The sequence below is a fragment of the Pholcus phalangioides genome, unplaced genomic scaffold (genome assembly GCF_987345545.1).
Source record: "Pholcus phalangioides strain wild (caught in Gottingen) unplaced genomic scaffold, Ppha-v1.0 ptg000011l_1, whole genome shotgun sequence".
Taxonomy (NCBI): domain Eukaryota; kingdom Metazoa; phylum Arthropoda; class Arachnida; order Araneae; family Pholcidae; genus Pholcus; species Pholcus phalangioides.
This window is the reverse complement of record NW_028301604.1, coordinates 57,142,424-57,154,839: the sequence shown is the minus strand read 5'-3', so window position 1 is coordinate 57,154,839 and position 12,416 is coordinate 57,142,424. Positions and strand designations below refer to the sequence as shown.

The following is a 12,416-nucleotide window of genomic DNA, read 5'->3' as shown; positions in this document are numbered from 1 at the left end:
CAAAAACAATTAGTGATATTTTAACGACGATATATCTATAAATCGTCGGTAAGAGAGGAAATATAAATTTCTAGAATAATGCGTAATGTGAACCTTTGAACATTCAGATTTTTTTTATCCCATTATCAAGTAGTTCTTCACTATTTAATTTTTACGTTTGTGTTGTTTAAAATAAATGACTTTTGTATGTGTGAAAAAATGCAGACCATTTTCAAATTTTTCTAATATACAGTCAGAAAAGGTAGAATGAATATAAAATTGCACAATTGGAAATATTTCTTGAAATTCACATTCTCCGCCCATCGACATGCCAACGCCCATGAAATAATAAAAATTTTTGTTCTCGTTTGACCACGGTAGTTAGTGGCCTTGGGGTGCGGTTAGGACTTGACCACCCATACATACCTGAAACGAATGCTGCGGTATACTTTTTGTCTTTCACAAAGCATTATGCACATTATGCATATTCATTCGATTTCCAGGAAAAAACTGTTTACCGCCATCTTCTTTACTGTGGGCTCATTATTAAGATTAAAATCACCTATATTGGATTCGGCACTGACAGCATTTGTTCTACATTCACCCATCAAATCTCATCATACTTTGTTGCATAGTAATTTTGGCTGTCTGTTGTGTCCAACCATTTCAATTTTCAATGTTTCGTATAAAATAGACATCATCTTGTTATTTTTCTACTGTGTCTTTTTTATTGTATTTGTTGTGTTATGACATATTCCAGTTATAATACCTTCAGTTTGCAGCCATCACTTGTTTCAATTCTCTTGATTTATCAATAATCATTCACTCTGAAATATACAGTTTTCTTTCTCTCTTTTCACAATTTCATTACATCTTGCTCTTTAGGGCTATCGCGTAGATAAATAAAATGTATACATGCACACACATACACATATTCCTGCTCTCTATATAATAATTCACCAACAACGTAAAACAGAAAATTCTCCACGTTATCTTCGACATCTGTCACGGTAAAGATATTTGCGAGTACCCTTGAATGATTTGAAACCATTTCAGAATTTCAACAAAATTCCTTTCAGGGGATTGTTTTCCTCTTTTTTCTGATGTATAATAATAACATCCTGTATAATATGTTTGTAAGCATTATACAGGGTGTCCTGTAAGTGATAGCATGACCTTTATCTCATCAATCGTCCGTCGTAGAGGTATGATTCCAATTTAAAAAATGCTCAACAGGTGTTCAGAAAGAATAAAAAATCTAAATCTTTATACGGTCCCCTGTGCTCCAATTTCCAATTGGAAAGTTTTTGCTTTGTCTCTCCTGATGCCAACACAAAAATTCCATGTTTCTGAGTGCAATATTCACAGAGGTATTCTCCGAATTCGAAAATTTGGGAAAAAAACAGTGTGGAATGCGGGTAAAAAACGGGTTTTCCACATTTGACGCTGTTCCTTTCCGAATTTCCTCCGATTTTCGAATTCGAATATCTCTGTGAATATTGCACTCACAAACATAGAATTTCCTGAACTTTTTGATGGGAAATTAGAGCACAGGGGACCGTATAAAAACTTGTATTTTTATTTTGTTTCATACTGTATTTTCACTCTCAGAACTGGTAGTTTCTGAACGCCTGCTGAACATTTTTTAAGTTGGAATCATACCTCTACGACCGATGGTTGATGAGATAAAGGCCGTGCTATATACTTAACCAAACACCAGCTCTGGCCATATCGCTATATTGCAATTTACTGCCATTAATTAGATGGGTTGGAAATGAAGGCGCTGTCTATCGATCGTTGTCTCAAGCCGTTAGGGAAAATAACTTCTCTATATCCTCACTTGGGTTTGAACCTAGGATCCTGATAGCAACCTTTACGGGGTAGACGAGCATCTTGCCACTCGGGAAATAAATATAAGTGCTAGCACAGCCTTTATAATAAATATAAAGGTCCTGCTAGCACTTACAGGACACCCTGTATATAGTGTTATAACAAGAGACTAACAAAGTTGTTCTGTGTGGCAGCCAATTTATATTGTTTTACATTAAATGTGATGAAATAATACACTATTTATAAATAACGAAATTATACTCGAACATGCACGTGTGATCCAAGCACTATCCATACGAAGGATTTTAACAGCTGGCTGGCGTGAGGATGACTTTAGGAAAGAAAGAAAATCCAACTAACCTTGCGAGGAATCGAAACCATGACCTCTCACTTGTCGGGTGAGCACCCCTAGACCACTAGACTAGAAAGGCAACGAATCTCAGCCTTTCTTTTAGAGTTCGTGTGCACTGAACGGGATGAAAGATTGAGATATGTTGCCCTTGTAGTCCAGTGGTTTGGGTCATCACCCGTCAAATGCGAGGACGTGGGTTCGATTCCCCCCACAAGGGCAATTTAATTTTCTTTCTTTCTTTCCTAAATTCATCTATAAATCAGCCAGCTGTTAAAACCTTCGTATGCACGAGTAAGTTGAAGTTGTCTGTATGTTAATATGTACAGGGTTATCACATAAAATACATAAAAACACGTTGGCACGATCATCGAGGAAGCAATGCTAGAGGTGTGTGAAAGAAGTTGCACACATACCTATGTTAAATTATGCGATCAAAGATCATGTCAATAACAGTAAGACGACACACGCGTTACGGTTACAGTGAACTAAATCTAAGAATTTTAAATGGCATCACCATATGTTTTTTATCGCGATGCCATAAGCCCCGTTTGAAACCTATAAAAACGTTGGAATTTTCCCTTTACTCTGAAGTTCAATAGCACAGGAGAACATTAAACAACACAAGTTGAGCAAAAAAGCAGGTAAGAATGAGAGCAATAAACTGGAAAAATGAAGGCTTTATCGAAGAAATCTGCGTGGGCTCATTGACTGGCGATGACATATCACATTCGAGCATGTATCACCGACGTAGGGGATGTGCAGAGCTCAACGTTTAATGACTTTTTTCAAGTCAGGAGGAATTTTAAGATTTTTCTTGTAGTAATTTCCAAAACCCTATAGCCAAGCCAGAAATCTATTGGTGTTAGAGTAAGAGACGAAGTTGGCCGTTGGCCAGACATACACAAAATGCTAGGATATAACTCCATCCCCCAACTGTTGCAGTAACAAATATTTAACACTTCCGTTACCATGCAGAGAACCTTTGCTATTCAAAATTTTCGAAATCAGTTCACTATAACGTTAAGAGAGAATTTTTTCACGCCGATACTTTAAACTTCTGCATTGAAAAAGTGTGATATCTCACGAATTTTAGGAATTGGTAAATTAAAATTACGTAGACGACTGCTTTCGATGGTGGAATTACGAATGCCGAAATATACGTGAACATTTTAGAAAATGCACTGTTACTTACAAATCCAAATACAACGCCACAACAGGCATATTGCCCAACGAGGTGGCTGACTTAAGAACATCATGGATCCCCGAGCCATTTTTTGGAGGCCCTACCTACTACTGCTACACCACACATGCACCCCACCCACACCCCCTACCCCGCGGAACCCCCAACGAATCGGTACATGCGGGAATATGCGTGTACGTGTAGTGAAACCTGACGTGAAGTTTTTTGTTTCTCTGTAATGCTTGTTATGTGTAGTGCTGCCATCTGCCACCAGTTTTTCTAACTATGAGTGAAGTGTTATGATTGAATAATTTATCGTTGTAGGACTGTTGCTCTCTGTGGCGAGACTTTTTAACGGGGAGATCGGCTCGCATTTGCGCCTTGAAGTTGGAAACCACAGAAAACCAACTTCAGTCGACCACCACTGTGGGGTTCGAACCCGGATCCTCGCATCGCGAGTCCGTCACTATAACGTTGTTTTAGTGCTCCAGATTGGGAGACCTGTACTTGTTTCATTATAATAGCGTTCCTGTCACACTGCATGGTCGGTTAAGAAATGGTTTAACCACTTAGGTGTGAAAAACTTTTTCAGGTTTGCTCAAAGATCTGACTGTAATTCAATAGATGCTCTTTGGGATAAACTGATGGGTCATAATGACGGACTCGCATCACGGAACCAGGGTTCGAACCCCACCGTTGCCACAGTGGTGGTCGAATGAAGTTGGTTTTCCGTGGTTCCCAACTTCCAGGCGCGAATGCGAGCCTATCTCCCCGTTGGAAAGTCTCGCCGCAGATAGCAACAGGCCTACACAATGATACAATTATTCAATCATTACATTTCACTCATAGTTAGAAAAATTGACGGCAGACGCCCGTAAGTGCTACACACATAACAAGCATTAAAAAGATACGGACTTCACGCGTCAGGTTCACGACACATACATACACAGCTTCGCTTGCAGCATGAGCCCAAGTCTTCTTCGACCACCAGCTAAAATCTCTTCATTGAGTCAGATCGGCGGGTCGTGATTTGGTAAGGATAAACCGATGATTGCAATTCTTGTGAAGATTTTCGACCTCTGTGAGTTTCTGTATTGAAACAAGAACTGCGCAAAATGCAGGTGAAATGTTATTGAAAACTGATGTATAGTGTGTTGCTCAGAAGAAAGGACAGTGTAATTGCAGCAAAAAAAGTGACCCTAAACCATATTAGTTTTTAAATAAAAGTAAAATGTTCCCAGAGATACTCAAGTATCCACAGACTTTTTTCCACATAGGGGTATTAACGAAAAACTCTTTATAACACCATAGCATGTAATTGGCGCTAAAAAACATAAACTGATGTTCCCTTGTTGAAGCGATAGACTCATGAAGTATAAATTTTAGCATGATTTATCCTGTTCATCCCTTTGAAGATCTCAACGCAACTTTGTTCATATCAATTCCAGGCTTGTTCTTTTACCCACAAGTACCCTAGTGGTATTATGTTATATGATAATTCCACAACTTATATGATAGTCCATTATTGATTTATTGTATATAATGTAATTGTTTTCAATGTCAAATTAAAATAACCAAGAATAGAACATCTGTGATTAGAAAAGTGTAATGGAAACATGTTCATTTTATTTTTGAGTTTTTAATCCTAAATTAGATTAACTACTGAGATCAAAAACAAAAATTCGTGTGTTGAAATGAGTTACTTAAGAAAAATCTCTCAGTTTGATTTTTTGTATCGCGTTTACTTTGTACGTTACAATGGTTTACGTAAGTTCTAATATGTTTGGGATGACGCATCATTTTGAAAAAAAAGAAATTCAGAGGATTATAAAATATAGTTTTATACACCTAGAAGTCTAAATATAAAACCACGTGAAAAAAAATCATAATTTTCTGATAAACTGATAAACAGATGAAAATTTTGTTATAAATCAAAATGGCTGCTGCGATCACCTGTTAGCAGCATGATTCTCATTCTTTTGTTTCTTTTGGCATGGATAATGAATTTAATTGATTGTTCGTAGATCTTGTCGAAATATCACTGGTAATTAATTATATGAAGAAGGAGTAAGAAGTTAACTCTATCCTCTTCTATCTGAGTCTTCAATATTCATCTAATGGATTACTTGCCTCCGGGAACTTTTCGTAGTTTCCTCTTCTCTGAAAGAAAATGAAACAAAAACAAACGGTTGGCTTGATTGTCAACTGAAGAGGCAACAAACATCATGACAAATAGCATTTTGTGTATCCTTTCCGGTTGTATGATCAAAATGTTACTTGCAACCAGGCGTCGGCAAACACTATGATGGGATATCATCGCCCGTTGATCGTCCATTTCATATATCTTGCCGAGCCAAGTGGAACGAAAGAAACAACGGAAAATGTATTTGGAAAAGTACCAAACTTTCAAGGAAACACATGTGTTTCCTAGCCATTTCAAATGATTTGTATCTTACCGAACGAGTAATGTTATTTATATTCTTTGAAAATCTAGTATAGAGATCATGACTTAATGTCATGTTTCGAATTCTTACTATGTTTTAGCCTGTTGTATACATGCCATTTTAGTATTTAGGTACATCGTTCCATGTAAATTTACTCAGTTTATGAATAGCACTTCCTCATATAAGCTAATTTAAGTTAACATCTGTTCAACATATCTTTCCGGTAGCTGTTTTTGCTCTCTTACTTTCGTTCTGAAATAGAGACTGCCAAAACTTTCACAAATATTCATTAAAGTTCATTTTTGCATTCATATATTTTCGGATTTCATTTTACACGTTTAGATAAATCTGTTTAAACATAAAAAATTTTCAATAATACGTACGTATAGAATTTATACAACAGATTCCACTTTTTATATTTATAGAGACACCATTCATATGGTTACATAGTTAAGATAAATATATCCAGGAAAAATATACAAACGAATATGAAAGCATTAAATAAAGAACATTTTACTTGATGTTTTGCAGTGAATTAAAGCTAAAATAATATATTCGGGGTATGTGTGTGTGTGTGTTTGAGAAAATTTATTATTTATATTTCATGAATGTTTGCAAGTTCATTTTATTTATGAATACATTTCTGAAACAAAACGCAAAAAACACTAAGCTAAAAAATTTCTTGAATTTTCTTTTTTTATCGAGAAGTAATTTTAGGAAAATGAAGAAATTTGTTTTTGATACAGGTAATGTGTATGCTAGATATAGAACGCAATGAACAAATAACGCCGTAGTTCTTTAGATTTTTGAGGTAGTTCTTTTGGTAAAATTATTGAGAGCAAAATTTTGTCAAAGTTCCGTCAGTATACGAACAATACTTGTCAGTTTTTTGAGAGAAGTAAAGAAAGAGACACCGCTGTTTGTGTGTTGATGGGATTATAGAGAATTTTACCTGCCTACGGACCATTTCTTGAATGAGATCGATATATTGTCATATGTAATATTTCATAGATGCAGTTTAATGACGCTGCAGTTTTGGTTTTTCTCTCACATCGTAGTTAGATGTCTTGAGGATTTTACAGGTATCGGAAAGTTTCAACCTTTAATAACTGAAAATAATATCCTTACATGAGCAGAATTAGTAATTCGTTAAAACAAAATACACTATGCAATTGATTACGTGGGAAGTGGTTTATTTTATACATTTTTATTTATTGCGCATATTTTTGTTTAACTAAGTCTACAAAGATATTTAAAACTGAAGAACCAAAAATATCAATTTTTTTCTTTTCATCTAATTTTCTTAGATTTGCATTACTTTCGGAATTGTGCTGATTTATGTGTTTTCATAAGTTTAAAAATAAAAGACCAAGGAAAGAAAAACAAGTACATGAACAAACAATTAATGTGAAGTGATACAGTAGCGTTTCACGCTTTGCCATTAAAAAAGAACTGTAAAATTCTATAATTTAAACTGCCAGCCGATCGTGCATTACGAAATTGGTTTACGAGAAAATCGTTTCCAAGCAACAATTTGTATATGAGTAAAAAATTAATTGTCATAAAACATCAGAAAAGTCAATCAACTTGCTTGTGTCGCATAATTTATATCAATAACTAAGATGAAAATTTCTCTTTTCTGTTCCGTGGCGGCCCACAATAAACTCTTAGGAGTGTTACTGCTCCATACAATAAAGATTGATTGCTTCTATCCACAGGGCAGATAATACCGCTTTTAACTTGTTATTACCTACAGCTACTAGTTTATGCATCGGAAAACCCCGCACTTTGTCCATCCATCTATATCTGCATACATGTATGTATACATACATTGCATGCATATATATATTCATAAGCTTATGCGTGTAACAAACACCTTCAAACACTTTCCGATAAAAATGATTTTCCTTATTTTTCTCTGAATTTATGTGTTACCATGATCTTTTCAAACATTTATATTTACGTTCAAAGATGGGCTGATATCCTGTGTTCATTTCTGACTTTTTCTCACCAACAAAACACCGCAAACCACTTATCTTTGATGCCAATGAAAACGTCTTTGTGTCATCAATCACGTGCGAAAGAGGTTTGGTTTGATGTATATTCACAGAAATTGCAAACGTTTCAAAAAGATCTATCGAACCTACCTTATATAATACATACTATATATATATACATATGATTTCATGGAAAAAATTTTAAAGCAGCACATTAATTAATATCCAAGGTGTGAAAATACGTGTAAAAAATATTTTTTATTTTTATATATTTTATCAAAATGCAAATAGGATAAATTGGGAAGTTATCCAGACTTAGATGAGACAAGTGTAATTTTTTGTGGACATTATATTTATATCTTATCATTTGATCATTTTTGTCGCACCACGGTCATTCTCTGCACACGAGGGCTAATTAGATCGGGACCTACACTTTATTGCTGATTCCGAACGGCAGCCTTTTCTTTTATAATCACCGAGAGGCAGGAGCGTAGACAGAAATTTCATTCGGGGGGGGGGCAAAGTGATAGACCAATAGATTTGGCCCTCTTTTTCCCTTTTTTCGGTCATTTTCTCACATTTCTGGGGGGGGGGGGGAGGGATCAGACCCTCCAAGTCCCCCCTCGCTACGCCCTTGCCGAGAGGTTTTGGTGCGTTAACCCCTCGGTGTGGGACTCCCTGCTTTAGCAATATTTTCTGCGGTCATGTCACCGTTTGTGTTGTACCCCTGTGTCAAGAACGTTTTCTGACAAGGACGAACCGGGTATCGAACTCGCGACACCTCTAAACATCCTTCAGTACTTTAGGCGAGTATGTTATCGACCTGGGCTACCACGTCCCTATATTTTATCATAATTATTGTTTTTTATTGCTCTTATTAGGTTGCTGTGTTTTTGATATACACTATCTACCAATAAGTATTTGAACACCTATGTAAATGACGATATCTGCGGTCCTGAGATACGTCACGCCCTCCCCCGGTATATATCGTTTAGGAAACAACATCGGCATTAATCGCATGCAAGATGCCGCGCAGTTCGGAGCTCTCTGATTTCGAGAAAGGTATAATTATCGGGTATCACCAAAATGGCCGATCCTTAAGGGACATATCTAGCGAGCTGAAGTACCCAAAATCGACAGTGGCCTATGTGATTAAGAAGTGGAAGGTGAGCTGTGATTGTCGGAATTTGCCCCGAGTCGGCAGACCAACGAAACTGGGAGATAGAGACCGACCGGGTGCTGTCCAGAGAAATTCGGAAGAACCGCACCCAACCGATGGCCCTCATCCGCGAGGAGTTTCAACAGGTATCCGGATCCGTGAGTATTGTTTCAATGAATACCATCCGTAAGGAAGCACATCTGATTGGTTTTCATGGTCGTGCTGCTGCCCATAAGCCTTTGATCACAAAGTCCAACCGCGTTGCTCGGTTAATGTGGTGCAAAGCACATCGAAATTGGACCGTAGATCAGTGGAAACGGGTTCTTTTCAACCTTCCACGAAAATAATCCTCAAACCATCACATTGCCTCCAACAGCAAGAAGGACTGTCGCTTTACACTTGGCGTCCATGCTTTCGTGACGAGATGTTTTTTCTTGTTCGACTTCCATATCCCATACATGCATTGTGCGTCGAACAGTGCGTTCAGAGATATTATATCTGCTGCAAATTGCTGCACTGTTACCGTTCTGTTGCCTTTCACAAGTCTGTTCCGCCCGAACATTCACCGGTCGGTGGCGACCACAAGTTGCACGTTGAGACCCAGTTGTTCGCCTGACAGTCCAGTCCTTAAACGCTTTAACTACAGAGCTGCTCTTAAACATTTCATAAGTATGGCAGTTTCGCTAATATTCACTCCATGGTTTCGAGCTCCTAAAATCATCCCACGTTCAAAGTTCGTCAAATCACGTTTCCTCCCATAACTATCTTTACAATCAATTCACTTATGTCACTGTTTCAGGAACTAAGCTTTCATTTTTCATTCTAGTCTAGCTCTGTGGCGGCAGCAATTAGACGCCATATAGCTCATTTACTTAAAACTTTCACGTGATCATAACAAATTGGTCCCTCAGTGTATGATTTAATAGAAACGACGCGTTACCAAAAATACATTCGTATCATTTGAACGTAACTAAAATTGTATAAAAACATAAAGTTACTGCAGTGGCCTATTAATCAATTCGTAATTTTTTCTTGAGTAACTTTAACTTCGAATTAATTTGTTTTCTTATTTTATGTGTGTGAATCTGTTCATATATTTTCAAACGGAAGAAAAATTTTCATGATTTCAATGCTTGTTGACAGATTATTATACTCGTAGCTCAATTTATTGGAACCTGGTAATATTCACAAATTTCTTTTAACGAAATCATAATTTCGATATAAAAAGAAAGACCTTTACCACAATATACCTTGTTTTACTTTTAGATATTATGCTATCATGCACCCACTGAGCTGCCGTTGGACCAAATCAAGAGGACCAATAATTGTGACTGTTATATGGTCTTGCGCCATGTGTCTGTCAAGTGCTCAGTTAGTTCATGGAAAAGCCGAAATATTCACTTTCGGTACACAAGATGTTTACGACTGCAATGAAATATGGGGCGAGGTTGAAGGCAAGGTAAGTACCAAGTGTAAACAACGCTTGTAACAGAAAAAAAGGTAAGAAATCTATGCCTAAAATAAAAACAGTTTTTAACAACGGAGTATTACTTAGAGCTCTAAGTTTTTGAATCCAATATTCTTAACTCTAAAGATATAATTTTGGAAGGTAAGGTTTGTAATGAGTTCCGAAACTAGATTGTAAACGATGGACGAAAATGCACAAACTGTGTTTTCTCTCAGATTCAGATATGTAAGTACAAGGTTCAGCGCTTTAAGACGCACTGAAAAGTCTTTAAAAATTCATAAAACTTATACGAGTATTTGCTCATGGTGAATTGATAACACCGAAAACCCTCATGATTTAAATTTCTGCAGTGATTGGGTCTTGAAAAATGACGAATAATAGAACAATCGTAATATCAAATAACAGAGTTGAAGTAATAAATTATTTGGATAAGTCCTTGTGTCTTTGTGCTGAATTGGTCCAATGACAAAGTGCAAGGACAAAAGAACTTATGCTTACTCGAGGAGAAAGCGTCAAGTTCCAGTCCTGCGCCGATAGTTGGTACATTGGTACCATGAAGCAATAGAAATGTCCGTTTTTATTCTTATCGGTTGATTTTTTTTCAAGAATTCTTTTCATTTCGTACCAGAAATGATTTGAATGCGTTTAATACATGGTTTGAAACACGGTACACCCTTGAGATTACCGCATAATATCGAAAATGATTTAACATAACCGAAATTACAAACCAAATGAACTCAGAAAAATTTTATAAATATATTTCTATCATAAAAATATTTCTATAGAGAAAATATTTTCTGAAAATGGCAAAATATGACAAAATTCTGCAAATAATTTGATGTTCTTAAGATGTTCTTAAACCCACTTGAAATCCCCTAGCATCTAATTGGTTTTATGATATGGTATTTTAAAAAAAATTCTAAATCAATTTGTTATATAATGTCATCTTGTTTTGTTTAAAAAACGCAATTGCTGCTATTGATACAGTTTTCTATGCGGTTTTGGCTCCGCGATGATGAATCAGTGAATCAGTCAAGACATGTCTTTGTGTATATATATAGATATATATACAGGGTGTCCTGTAAGTGCTAGCACGGCCTTTATCTCATCAACTGTCCATCGTATAGGTATGGTTCCAATTTATAAAATGCTCAACAGGCGTTCAAAAATTACCCTGTAGCAGTTTTGAGAGTGGGAATACAGTGTCACCACAAAATAAAAATAAAAATCTAAAATTGTATACGGTCCCCGTGTGCTCAAGAACCCAATTACAAAGTTGTTGCCCTCTTCTAATGCCATAAAAAAAAATCCATGTTTCCACGTACAATATTCACAGAGATATTCAAATTCGAAAAACGGAGGAAATTTGGGGAAAAAAGCATTAAATGCAGAAAAACCGTTTTATCCGCATTTAACGCTGTCCCTTCCCAAATTTCTTATGTTTTTCGATTTCGAATATCTCTGTGAATACTGCGCTTAGAAACATTGCTTTTTTATGGCATCAGGGGAGACAGGGCAACAACTTTGCAATTGGAAGTTAGAGCACAGGGGTGACCGTATAAAAAATTCGTCTCAAAACTGCTACAGGGTAATTTTTGAACGCCTGTTGAGCATTTTTTATATTGGAATCATACCTCTACGATGGACGGTTGATGAGATAAAGGCTGTGCTAGCACTTACAGGCATAGGCTTAAGCATAATTTTTTCGGGAAGGGGGGGGTTTCAATTTTTTTTCTTCTCAAGGGGGGGGGTTAGAACCCCAACCCCCCTTTGCGTATGTCAATGCTTACAGGGCACCCTGTATATATATATATATATATATATATATATATATATACAATGGGAGATTTTTTTATATTTCTTTCAATCAGCAGCAACAAATTCATTATATCTAATTTTTCATCCCACTTAAAAATCCCTTGCTTGGTTCTAAAATGTGGGAAGCGAATTTCACTGATAATAAGGAAAGAAAGTTGAGTACGTTTACTTTAAGAGTGAATATCTTGG

General features: G+C 36.4%; 1 protein-coding gene across 2 annotated transcripts in view; it reads left to right on the top strand.

Moving 5' to 3' along the window:
- The window catches only part of LOC149080616 (RYamide receptor-like), a 74,197-nt gene that overhangs the window by 43,738 nt on the left and 18,043 nt on the right, over positions 1-12,416 (top strand). For both annotated transcript variants that reach the window (XM_089239764.1, XM_089239765.1), the window contains exon 2: positions 10,208-10,400. In XM_089239764.1, coding sequence (XP_089095890.1) covers positions 10,208-10,400 — 193 coding nt within the window. The remainder of the gene's footprint in view (positions 1-10,207; positions 10,401-12,416) is intronic.